General features: G+C 27.3%; 1 protein-coding gene across 4 annotated transcripts in view; it reads right to left on the bottom strand.

Annotated features, from left to right (window-relative positions):
* The window catches only part of LOC129984002 (rhophilin-2-like), a 134,972-nt gene that overhangs the window by 57,418 nt on the left and 63,336 nt on the right, over nt 1-14,218 (bottom strand). Inside the window, exon 1 of one of the 4 annotated variants that reach the window (XM_056093748.1) lies at nt 9,161-9,253. The exons of the other annotated variants lie outside the window; for them this stretch is intronic. Coding sequence (XP_055949723.1) covers nt 9,161-9,226 — 66 coding nt within the window. The 5' untranslated portion in view covers nt 9,227-9,253. Of the gene's footprint in view, nt 1-9,160; nt 9,254-14,218 lie in introns of those variants that run through there. 4 annotated transcript variants of the gene reach the window in all.

Genomic DNA, 14,218 nt, shown 5'->3' with positions numbered 1-14,218 from the left:
ATTCAGTTGCTGCAATTAATCACAATCGTGGAAAACTTAACAAATACTGTCGTTAATTGGGTTTTGATGTCGTCAGAGATCTATGGAAATTATGTATACAGTAGCAAAGTCGTTACATTGGTAGTTATTGCTGGTGCTTTTTCATAAACACAGAAGAAAAAGTTCCAAACAGATGCAGCGGTGGACCAAACTGAAAAATCAGGAACGCTATTTAAGTGTTTTTTTAATAAAGGAAAAGATGGTGTTAGTGAACTCGAAGCAAATGAATGCATGTTTTCGAGGTTGAAGTAGAAGTTAATGTCAGCGTATGCCTTTTACCCATGTAGCGGCAATGGGAAAAATGCTAGCGTATGACATTATTCCACAGGTGTTACCAAGGCCGTCTTTAGGGTCACTGACGTTTCATGCATATGCCTCGGGTTTTTTTCAAATGATGAAAGAATGAAGAAAATACAGCAAAAGAAGTAAAGTGCATGCAAAGGTAAGATCTGCGTAAGACCAATGAAAAAAGTAATATTTGATATAAAAAAAGTACAAATAAAAAACGAATAGAAATTTTAGCTGGGCACAAAACAAAAAATATTAAGAAACATTGCAATAAATTAATGAAACAATATTATTAAATTTTAATATTCTTAAAAATAATTCACAACTTAAATTAAATATCAAAATTATATTTTTGCATTTTAATATACTACACACACACAAAAAAAAATATTTTTAAATAATATTATTAACATATTGTCCCAGAAAAAAATATTTTCTGTAACTTACTTTGAAATTTATTATATTGCTTCTAATAAAATACTAGAACATAAAAAAATCAAACTTTAATTTGAAATTAAAAAAAATAGTTCTTAGCATTTTTTAGCCAAACTTCCAACAGTCAAAATATTTAAACATCGCGAGAAAAGGAAACGATGTGTCAGTAATAACGCTTGAATCCGTATGGTTTATAATTAAAAAAAAATCAATTATAAATATTAAGATAGTAGGTGAAGAAGTAACAAATCTGATTTTAAATAATATTTCCCCTAAAATTGAAAGTTAAAAATATTATTTATAAATTTGTTTACAAACATTTGAAACTGTGCGCAATATTAATTTAAAACAATCTCAATAAATGAAACATAAATAAAACAGAGTTTGTAAATGGAATATTCATATGACGACTGTTATAATGATTGTTTATTTCATTAAAAAAAAAAGAACAACTAAACAGGTTTTATTCACAGAACTGATTTATTTAAAAAAGAATTAATCTTTTTCTCCATCATTCAAAATGGAAAGAACTAGGAAGGAAAATGACCGAAAACCCACATCAAAATGCAGAGTTTTATAGTCAAATTTATATTTTTCTGTAAACATTTAAAATAAGATTCTAAGGAAAAATATCTTAAGAAGAAATAATCTTAGGGCATTGAATTTTTATTTCTTTATTTATGCAAACTTATTCTCAGTTTTAGTATTACAGGAGTATTGTTTCTGCTGATAGAAATGAGCCATTTTTATCAAAATTCTGATTGAAAAAAATATTTGGAAGTTTAAAGCAATACAAAAATAGTTATAAAAAAGACGGCTAGTGGAAGTCGTATTAAGAGTTCTTTTTATATGTTCTCAAAAGTAGAGGTAAATATTATGGAGTGAATGTTACAAATGGGTAAAAAAATGGCGAACCGCGATTGACATCAATAAAAATAGGGCCTTGGATAAAAGAATTATTTCACAATATGTTATAAGCGGGTCCCTGTTGGAGATGATATGACTTATTATTTCTATGAATGGATCATTTGAATCAAATTCTCCCACAATAAAAAAACTAAAATATTTATTAGAATTATTCACAGATTTAAATCTTCATTAAAATAAAACAGATTTATTATTACTTAGTCGTAATATTCAATCTACGATATGCAGTGGTAATTAAAAAATAATCAATCAGTTTCTGAAATTGAGTATATGAAAATTAAAATTGTTATTAACTGCTTTAATTTAATTTGTCATTTAGATTTGTAAAGTTAAACTTTATCAATTGATTTTATCTTAACTTTCTAATATGTTATAGTTTTTCCTTTGATCATATATGTGTTCTTGATATCAATAGCATGTTATTTTAATGTTTGTAGAACTTATTAGTTAATCGGTCTATTTATGAAAAATTTTACTTCATACGTGCCATAAAGTAGCGAATTTCAGAAAATATTATTTAAATTATTTTCGTTATTTTAGTCTTAATTCAAAAGTAATTTCATATTAAATGTTATGAAATCGTAAAAGGTAAGTAGTAATTAAAGTATGCTTTGATTTTTTTTTCAAATTTATATGTTATTCATTACAATAAAATGTTTTGTCGAAATTTCTTGGTGACATAAGTTAGGAATAAACTGCATAAATGAAAAATAAAGAAAAATCGGTGTAATTTCATTATCATAATCTTATAAAATAGCATTTTAGATATAACAGATGATTTAAAAACTTTATGGACGATTATAAATGGGATTTTTAGAACAAGCCAGTATATCCAAACAAAATAAAATCGAATTTTCTTGAAAATAATAATAATAAACGAAAGTAAAAGATTTAACTTTATTTTTATACACGCATTCAAAGAATAAAAAAGATTTTAATATAATAAAGAGCTTAGATGGAATTGTTTTCCAAAGCTCAAAATTCTTTGAAAAATATACTATAATGAAGAACTTTCTCACTTAATAGATATCAATCCTTGAATAAATCAGATAATACAAATATGTCTAGGTCAATCGACAAAATGATTTTCGAGGATTAAAGTTAAGTTATGTTAAGTAGATGGCATTAACGATGCCTGTGAAAATTTTGAGGAACATTTCAAATCATGCATGAAAACAGAACCTTGTAAAAGGAGCATGTCAAATAAAACATTTTAATCGTTGCTCTATTATCGCTATTTATCTGAAATAAGCTGGGATAGAATAATCACAAATGTGTAAAAAGGGAAAAGTTAAACAAAAAAACTGTGTACGTCAACTGTTAATTTTCTGTTTTTTTTATAAAAAGTAATCAGTTTATGCTCATCACTTGAGAACAGGATTCAAGACGTATGGGAACAAAGCAATCGACCATGAATTGTAACGGAAAAAGAGAACAGACAAAATAATCGTTTGAACATTAAAGAAGAGTTCGCAGTTATATCCCTCGAGACAAAAACAAATTGTTTGTCTTCGAGTTTTTGGGTTGATGGCTGAAAAAATAATTTAAACGAATTGTCGAAATTGGCCGATACAATTATGCACGCAATATTTGAAACACATTTTGTACTATTTGCTTTATTTTTAAAAAATAAAAGAAAGAACCCTCCAATTTTAGGTTGTAATGAATCGGAACAAATATTTCATTATTTTAGAATGAAAAAACAAACAAACAAATAAACAAACAAACAATCTAGTGAATAAATAAATTCTTACAATAACAATATAAGATAAGTAAACAATGCTTCAAAGAATATTGCAAAAAAATCTTCTGCGAATAAATTTAATTTTTCTTACTTAATACTTAAATTAATTTAAAATATCTTTGATGATAGAACATAATTTAGATTAATTAGTCTCAAGTCCATTTGATTTCACTCGTCTGGCTTAAAGCGTTTTTGAGTTGAGTTGTTCACAGACACACATAATTTCCAAAACTCAAATTCTTCCGAACTCTGGGGAGATCTGAAAAGTGGAGATTCATCCAAATTTCAAATTTGGAAGTTTTGATAATTACAATATTTTCTTTATATACGACAAAATAAATAATGTAAAAATAAGAGAAATGAATAAATAAAAGAATAATGTACTATCAGTATACCTTGATTTATGAACCAAGAAAAATGTCCAGAATAAAATAGAATGTGAAAGTGAAAGAAGATAAATTTCTGCAGTGATAAACTACATCATTGAGAAATTGAAGGGACAAAATATCTTTCCTTTCATTAATAAGTGAGTGGTTCGAACCAAATGATGCGGTAGCAGCCGGAAAAAGTTTCCGAAATCACAAACAACTTCTCTGTGCTTATCGACACAGGACAACTCATAAGTGTTATTTGAAGAAAGGCATAGATAGAAAAAAAAATGATACTTTATGAAGAACTTAAACAGGATAATTAATTAAATGGTGTCAAAATGCATTTGAATTCAATTGCATCTTGATGAGATTGGTGACAAGCAAAAAAGAAATACAAGTTATTATATTAGAAATTTTGAATGAACAAATAAATGAAAACATAACGGCGGATGAAGATGGCTATTTTCATGTAAGTAAAACCTTTTTCTACTTTCTTTCTCGAGAAACTAGAAAACATGTATGATTAGTAATTATAATTAAATGACTGGTTTGATTATTTGAAATTTTTTTTTATTATTATTTTAGAAACATTCATTTTAATAACATGTATTTAGGTTTTAAAATTAATATTTCTAAAAAGAAATATGGCAAACTTGCTCTTAACAAAGTATAAATTAAAATTTCTTATTTATTTATGAAAGACAGTAATAATGATAAATTTCTTTACAAATAGTATACGAAGTTTGAAACATTAATAATTATATACATATATATTAGAGAAATTCATAGTATTCGCAGATCATAAAAAAGTATTTTTAATTCATTGAGAAATATCCGATTAACTTTGACGTTTATTTAAACTTTCCAAATAAAATTAAAATATTACAATTTTAACACGATAATGTTTATAGAGTGGATACACACTATAAATTGCATTATGCTGCATATCTAATGCAAGAAACATTCAAAACACTGTAGTAAAATGTTGGATTTTAAACTAAGTGCATCGTACTTCTTAAGTAATTAGTGAACAGTAGGAAAGAATCTTTTTAAGCTGCTATCATATTTTTATTTAAAAATCAATTAAAACTTTTATTTTTTCTCAATAACTATGTAGGATTTTTAAATCACTTTAAAATTAAAAAAAAAAACTTTTCGGTAAAACCAATAATAGAACATTTTTCTCTCTAATTATAAAACATTTTTAATTTATTATAATATTAAATAATAATAAAAATTTTAAATTTCTAATAAATTTATTATTTTTTATGTGAATTTTAGAATATCACTTCTAATTGTTTTATTACTGCGTTTATACACAAGCTCATTGAGAAGATATTAAATGTATTCTGTGTACAAGCATTATCTTTGCTACGTAATTAATAGATTTGAAAATAATATAAAGACAGAAGAATCAAAGTCAAAAATGTTATCATGCTATTATGTTTTGAAATAAAGTTCCGATTTTCTCTAATTTTTCTATTTTTGATTTGAAATGATAAGATAGCACAATATTCTTGATTATTATCGATAAAATCAAAGGTGAAGTTATCCTATGTGCTTTCTTATTTTTTTTTAATGTATTGAAACATTTGTTGTTTGCATTGAATATATATATTATATATGTTAGGGTCAATGTAATAAACTGATGATAATGTATAATTACCGGGGATTATCCATAATCACAAATAAGTTTAATAGTGATTATTAATAATAATTAATTATAAAAAAATCATCGGATTAATATCACATTTACGGTAACAAATACATATTATTTCGTTCCTGCATTTTCCGACATAGAATTTTACCTTTAAATATTGAACAAACGAGGAAAAAATATCCAATTAAAAACAGCATATCTGAATCATCATTTAAGAGTGACACGAATTAATATTTCAAATCAAGATTTGTGTTTAGTTTACAACAACTTGTTTTTCAAAGAAAAATCAAATTCCAAAAATATTCAAGACGAATCATATATAAAAAAAGATAAAGCAAAATAACGATCAAATGCTGCCAAATTATTGTCGCCTTCTAACAAGTTCAAAACGCAGCAGCAACTTTTCAAAGAAAAATTAAAACTGGAATAAATTAATACCTCTGCAGTTGGAATATCTGATAAGCCCTAAAAATAGGTATGAAAATTTGAAAAGATTAAAAAAGAAATTCTATATCCGTTTAAATTATTTTCTAACTTAAATTCAGAAACGGGATGAAAAAATATTGAATTTTCTTAATAAGAAAAACATGAACAATGGAAGTTTTTATAATGCGTAGAATGTTTTAAGCAATCCTCGTTTTAACATCCTTTTTGATGTTATATGATTTCAAGAGATGTAAAGCATCTTTAAACTTAAAACAATAAAAAAAAGACAGGAAAGAAAATTCATTCGGAATTAAATTATTATTAAGAATATTTCAAATATTTTATGAGATTATTAAAAATATTTAAATTTTTCTTCTTAAGCATAAAAGTCACAGAATGGAAAATTATTTAAAAATATATAAAAAAAATAAATAGTACAAGGAATGTTTAAAAAAAATTGGAAAAAAATGCTTGAGGAATAACAATACTCAATGTAAATGAAATAATAATGAACATATCATCAGTTTGAAATTGCATGCAAACACCTACTCGTAAAGAAGAAAAAGTTCTTTGCAGAAGTTCAAGGTTAAATGTTTCCTGTCTATTCTTTTGTTGAAAATATAATTTAAAATAGACCTAAAAAGCAATTGGTAAATTCCAGACATTTCTTATTTTTGGTTGCTTTTCTTACATTAAGAAAATTATTCCATGTTTATTGAAAATGATTTAAAAAAAAATGATTTTTTTTGGAGTTGATCCCAAATAAGAATTAAAAAGGTGGTATAGTGTATTCCTTAGATACAAAAACTTCATGACAGTAACTACGATTAAATGATTCTATAATATGTAAAATTATTATTATAATAATATTGTAGAATAATGATAAATATATGAAAACGTTTTATGTCAATATAGTATTTTTTATAAATTTATTAAAAATGTATGTGAATTAAGCAATATTTCAGCAATTTCCATTCTGTTAAGTTGAAATGAAATTTCGATTGTCTTGTCAATTTAGTAATACATAACGGCACCAAACTGTATATCTTCTAGTTTCATTAGTAATTAAAAAATATATTCACCTATTTAAGTCTTAATTTTAAAATTGTCAATACAGAAAGAAAATTCAGCTATAATTGAAAAATTTATCAAAAACAAAATTAAAAATATTATTTACAGGAAGGAATTTGAGAAAATAAGACCAGAGGAAATTATAAACACAGCTCTGAAAGTAAATAGATTAGGAAAAAAGAAAAAAAAATCGAATAAGGAAATATATTACAGCAATTCAAAAGTGAAATATTTAGAGATAGTTTATATATAGATGGAATTAATTCTTTTTTCTTCTAAAACTAAAGCGTTTTTTCACGTTCTATCAATATTTAATATTGAGTGGCTATATAGAGTTCATTATTCCTTTTCAATGATATTTTTTGTGTGACTGATTTCATAAATATACAAATAGGAAATAAAAAAACGAATAAAAAATATTAACCGAATAATTTCAAGCTTGAATAACAACTATAGACAGTAAATAATACTTTTTTGCTCAGAACAATAAGAAAATATTATATAAGATGTTTTTAGAGCATTTGTTTGTGAAAAAAAAATCAAGGAAGCGAATTGATTATTATATCCAAAAATATTTAATATTAAGGTGATATTGATGTTTAAGAATTGATTTAGTAAACATAAAGGACATCTTGAAAAATTTACCAATTATTTCTTAATTTTGGTAAAGTTCTTCTTTCAAGATGTCCTTTATTAATTATAGCAGAACTTGCATTTTTTTAAATATCTTAAAAACTTTGGAATATTTTTTTTTAAATCTTAAAAGACTTGTCATATGTTTATTGGAACAATAAGAGTTTTTATGACATTTATTATGACTCAACATATACTGAATATTCCATTTAGTGCTGTTAGCTCATCAATGAAAATATTCTCAAGATATAAATAACACGAGATAATTATAGCTCATTTAAATAAAATATGGAACAGATGCTGTAGAATATGTTTTGTTATAATAGTCAAAGAAAAAAAATCTATTCGTTTTTTAAAACATAATTGTTTTCGTAATCATTATTTTATGCTCTGATTAGATGTCATAGTATTTTCAAAACTTAAGAAACTTTTAAAAACATATAACGATTGATGCATTCGTGCTGATTTTTTATGTGTGAAATCTGCTCTTTATATTTATTGAAAATAAAAATAAACAATTGAAAAAAAGAAATTTTGCTAAAAAAGCAATTGCTGAACCATGAAAAAAAAAAGTATTTTAATTAAGTTCATACGTATGTATGTACAATAGTGAGAAAAAATAGTATCTTGTAATATTGTATTGCGCTGATACTTGTATTCTAGTTCATCTGAACATTCATAACTATATTATACATAATGACAATTGCTTTCAAAAACTGCAAATAACAGATATATTAAAAGAGAAATTATTCATGAGATTCAATTCAATTTTTTTTGCTTTTAAGCAACTTTAGACTTTATTAAATAGATTCTGTTAGGACACAATATGAAATTAGCAGCAATTATGAGAAAATACAAATGTGCAAGGTATTTTACAGAAAACAGAAAAGAAAAAATGCATTTGCAAATGAAAAAAACAACAAAAAAAAACTTGCATTTAATAGAAACAATAACGCTGTTTCTTTAAATACAGAAGATAAGAGACACAAGTTAATAAAATTTAAAAAGAAAATAATAAATAAATATATATTGATAATCTATACTAATTCTATGGAGATTCTCCATTCAGTTTTCCCGCCACCAAACGATTGCAAGAATATAATTTAAAGCTCAACTTTTAGCAGACGATTTCTGCCTTTCTGCAAACATTTTTATGTATCAGCAGAAAAAAAAGTTAAAACATAATATAGAGGAAAGAATTTTAGACTTTATAGAATACAGTTTAAAATTCTGTCAGACGATTTCTATCTCTTCTCAAAAAATTTAATGAATATCTATCGGAAAGAAGTTTTTTTTCTTAAAGAATCTAATATTAAATATATTTTTGGAACTTAAAAGAATAAACAAATATGAAAATATCTAAATAAGTAATTAAGAACGATAATATCAGGATCAGAATATCTGAAAAGAATATTAGAATAACATCTTAAAAGTACAGATTATTATTATTTAATTTATTTTTTTTGCATAAAAAGGAAAATGGAAGATATTATCGAAAATTACAATCCTATCGTTTGTCTCTCCAGTATATTATATACCAACAAGAGCTCAAAAAGCGTCTCTTACCAGACTGGTTATGTAGAGATCATTCCATTTTCTTTCACTAATCGAGTAGCTCTCTGTAGCCAGCATGAGTGTTGTTTACACATCCAGGGCAGATCGTGAGATGCGGCAGTCGGGATGAAAACGAAAGATTGTGAATGTGTGAAAGGATCACGCCAAAGCGAATCTCTTTTCTCGGAGATGATGGGGAGACCCACTGACCTCCTTGTCCATTATTCGGCAGAAACCGTCGCCAAGAGGGATGCGAGAGAAGGGATGACATGGAAAAGTAGTCATTACCCCTCCGCAGGGCGGCACGTGTGGAGCGACCGAAACCCGCTGTTTTGATAGCTAGAAAACAGCAGGTTTCGTTTCTGTTCTGCATCAAATCCGACGTAATTAATTGGAGTGATTAGGACAAAAACACTGTTGGGAGGCATTATAATTGGAGTGGATCAACTGGAAGTAATAAACTAGATTTTTAGAATACATATTTATTTCAAGGAATTAATTTATTTAATGATTTCTGGAACCACACTATCGAGTTATTCTGATTCAAGTTTTACGCAGCATTTACGTTCCTTTCTTTGATGTTTTTCCAACAGTTATAACATTTTTTTCTTGGTTCTTCTCGGATTCCTTGTATTCATAATGCAATGGTGGCCTCAAGATTTTGTTTGATTCCTGTCACTCACATTTACTAGGGATATTAGGGACAAAAATCGTAGTAAAAAACAGAAACGTTTCGAATTGACATAGAATCATCTGAAGAAAGGGGCGAAAATAAAATGATAATCTTATGAACTTGAAAAATAAATAAAGGATAGATAGAATAAGAAATGCACTCAGACATCTTTTTTTGAATTTCATATTCCGATAGGATATTTTTTTTCGTCTGGACTAAATGTTTGTTAATAAAACTCATCGGAGACAGTGTTGACCATCATCTAGTTATTTCAGTAATACCGTAGGTGTTTTAGGTGACCGGCATAGTAGCCTAAGCCATCCAGTTACATTCTCTGTATGTACCATTATATAAAGTGGCTGTCGTGGTCCTTCAGTATATTGTTGCCTTTGACATAAGAATAATATCTGAAAGAAGCATTATATGTGCATTTGTAAGAATTATTACAAATTTAAGAATTATTATTAGAAATTATTCCTTAAACGTCGTGTAGGACACTGGTGACCGCATATCAATTTTTTAAAAAAAGTATCAGCATCCATTTTTAAATTAATTTATATAAAATTCTATGGCGACCAACATGTTAATATTTTAAATTCAATTGACAAATAATATATTAATTATTAACTATTAAAATGTAACTATTTCGTGCAAAAAAATATTTATTGCATCCTGAGAAATTCCATATCTATACAACAAAAGATAACTAAATTGAAATATAAAATTGCATAAGACTTTAAGAATTGTTTTTCTTCCTTGCCATTAGATAAGAAGGTTACAGGGGAAGTGTTTAATATAAAAATGAATGCACGTATAGGGCATAAGAAATTAATTTACAGTGCTTATTTATTTAATAATACACTCACACAAACACAAATCATTATTATTGGACTTTCTAATAGGTAGAGATAAATACTAGGAATATAATTGAAATATTCTACAATATTATTAATCTGCTTATGTAAGTGAATCTTACCACTTTTCCTCTAGACCCTTAAAAATTATAAAAACCATATAGTACTATATTTCAAGGACAAATAACATTTAATTTTTACTGAAATTTAAAAAGAAACTTCTTTATATTCTTTATTATTTGCATTTCTAATCAATTCATAGAACTTAGTTTTCAATTATCGTTGTTTCAATTACGCTTATAGTCATTTTAATTATTATAATTATTTGTTATACTTTTTCATTCAATTAATAATAATTTCATTAAATTAATAATAATAAATTAGTGAAATAGAGATGAAATTTATGCAATAAAAAGAACTGGACCATGTACAAGCCGTCTCTGGAGTTAGTACTATGCAATTGGAAAAAAAAAATACATTTTCCAAATTTAAAATCGAATGTTTTATTAGATTCCAACAATATGATGAATAAGACATGTTAAATAACGCCTTCTTTTATTTTCGTTGTTCTTGTTGCTTATCTGCCTTGGATTGAACACATTTCAAACCAAGTCCAAGAGATCGGGGAAACAGGGGTGTAGTAGCTTCAGAGGGTAAAGACCCCTGAGCACTCGAGGGCAGAAGTCTGACTTTAGCTCATATGAAGATGACACTGACTCACTCGCTTGCACAACCCCTTTTTTTACAGGGGGTGGGGGCTCTTTCCCACACCTCACAGATAGAACATAGAGTAAAGAACAAGAACGCCCGAAACAGGACTCGAATTTATTTTTGTTAAACCATTTAACAACGTTTATAATTTAATCAATGAACATAAACAAACTTTATTTGCACAGCAAGGAAGTTATCAGTATCATTCTTATTCAGATTAAGAGCGAAGACCTTCACAATATCTCTTGCACGAAAAAAAAAAAAATGTCAGATGTTTTTGTTTTAAATTACTTCCTGTATATAAATAGTTTCATATAAACTGCCCTTACATAAGTACATAATGATGCAAAATTTCCTTTGGATTAAGTCTTAACTATCACATTTATGTCAACGTTCGGAAAAAGTATGAAAGAAATATTTTAAATAGATCAATGCTCTAATTGCACCAGTTAAAATTAATATAAATTTTTTTTAAAGGGGGAAGTATTGAAGGAAAACATTCTGCTATCCAGTGGCAAACCAAAAAACTGGCAACGAACCTCCCATTTAAATTTAAAAATACTGAGCGGCATATCTTCTTTCTTTTCAATTGAGGAAAAAGATCTGTATCGGCTGTCGTTAAGAGAAAACACTAATTGCCCAAAGTGCGATCATTTATCCCATTGATTAACAAGAAATAAATTCTTTTTTAAAAAAAGGCTTTGTAATTTCTTCGGTCTGCAAATGTGTCAACGCCTGTGGCAACGTTTGGCGTCTTTGGCGAGTGATCGTCAACCCACTAATGCATTGACCCACATATGGAAATGGATGCTGTCTGTCTGCGGCTCACGTTTGAAGCGATGCAGACAACGAACTTTAACCTTGGACCACCTCGTTTCGGGAAACTTTTCTTTCTCTCTTCCTTAGGGATAAGTAGGATTCTCGATTAGACTTGGGGTAAATGCCTCTAAAACTGCAGAGCTCCGAAGTGGGCCCTATCTAAGAAAATAAACATGATCCTCATAAGGGTATCCCCTCGAGGATCGAGTTTCAATCCTGGGAGCTCTGGTATTCAGTTTAAAAGGAGGGTAATAAACTGGGTAAGATCCTCCCATGAGCATATCAGGGGAACATTTGGTTTCTTTCAGCTATTAGAGTGTTTGCAATGCAAAAGGCGTAGTTTAGGTTTTAATGCGCATAAACCAATTCGCATTGATGCTATCATTCTTTGAAGAATAAGAATTTATTTGAAAATCTGACTGATATTAAAGTGATAGCGATAAAATAAATGATACCGATATAAATAGATAACCAATTACAGGTGGGTAAAAAAAGTTAACTTTTATAGTAACAACATTCTGAGTAACAATTGTTACTCAGAATGAATAAGCTGGAATATTACCTCTTCGGCTTTCCCTAAACTAACACAATATGGAGCTTGTTTTTATGCCTCAAAATACAGTGAAAAAATACTCTATTAATTTTTGGCGTCTTTCTTTCCACTAAAAAAAATCCCTAAATCTGATAAAAATTTACAAAGTTGGTGCCAAAACTATATGCCAAATTTCATTTACTCAATTAGTCCCGTTTTGGAGTTATAGCCAAATATTTGTAAATATACAGACCAATTGATGGTCAAACTTTTGACGGAATAAAGGTCAATCCTGTGATGGATTGAATTCAAAATTTAATACATATCCGAAACTTTATATTACTAAAATACAGGCTCATTTAGATGTGGCTAGTAGGTTAATAGCCCATTTCAGATATGATAGTGATAGATTAGCTAACTAAAGTTGTTGTAGAAAATCTCTTGTACATTGACAGGGTGTTTAATAAATGAAAAAAAAAATATTATTTGTAAAACACTACAAATATATACATGTAGTACATAGAAATTTTTTATTCTTTCCAATGGCGTTCGCAAGCACTCAAATCAAAACTAATCATTAAAATCGTATTGTAAGAAATAATGATTTATCATCAGAAAAAGAATGCCATGCCAATGCAAAATAAAAGTAATCCCGACAGAAAATATTAGCAATAACATTCGGTGAATTAGCATAAATATAAAATAATAAAAAGTCCTATTGCAGTCTTCAGCTCATTGACCTTTGCTGCAATTAAATATAAAATAAATGTAGATAAAATGTGGAATTTATGATCTCTTAATTTTTATCCAAACCTACTTTTATTCGCGCACCGATAAATCAATTAATTTGAACATTAAAATGCGAAAAGACTTATGAAGCCAAAATGACGCAGATTAAAGAGGAGTAGATATTTTTTAACTCGACCCAATGCTACAGATTTTGTTGCGAGATTATATAATAGATATTGTTACCATATTGGGGAAAAAAGGGGGGGGGCTGCAAACTCAGACAAATTTAGATTTCCCATCGACGGATTTCTTCAAGAATTTGATAAACATATCAAATGATTCTACATTTGATGGCGTTTCAAATTCCATTCATTTAGCTCATTCCATTTTTGTGCCATCAGATTCACAAGCAGATGGAGTGGATTAATAAGAAAAATGGTTTTTCTATACTTATTGAAGTCTAAAACGGGAAGATTAATCAAAATCTCCATGTTAAACTTTTTAACGACAACTATATTTACTACTTGCGAGCGCTCATTTTCCAAAAAAAGAAGGAGAGTTTCTGTATTTAATATATGATGCACATTCTAAAGTGCCAGAAATATTTTCTGTCAGTTTTAAGATATAAGAAAAAGACCCGATTCTAGTTAAATTATTTTTACTTGTAGTTTAACTTTTATACCGATTACTTTAATTAGAAATCTTTGGAAGATTTCAATCAGCTGATTTATTAAACATAAAAGGCAATAAAT

Source organism: Argiope bruennichi, chromosome 9, assembly GCF_947563725.1.
Source record: "Argiope bruennichi chromosome 9, qqArgBrue1.1, whole genome shotgun sequence".
Lineage (NCBI taxonomy): Eukaryota > Metazoa > Arthropoda > Arachnida > Araneae > Araneidae > Argiope > Argiope bruennichi.
Note: the sequence above shows the minus strand (reverse complement) of the source record. Positions and strands in the feature narration are given on the sequence as shown.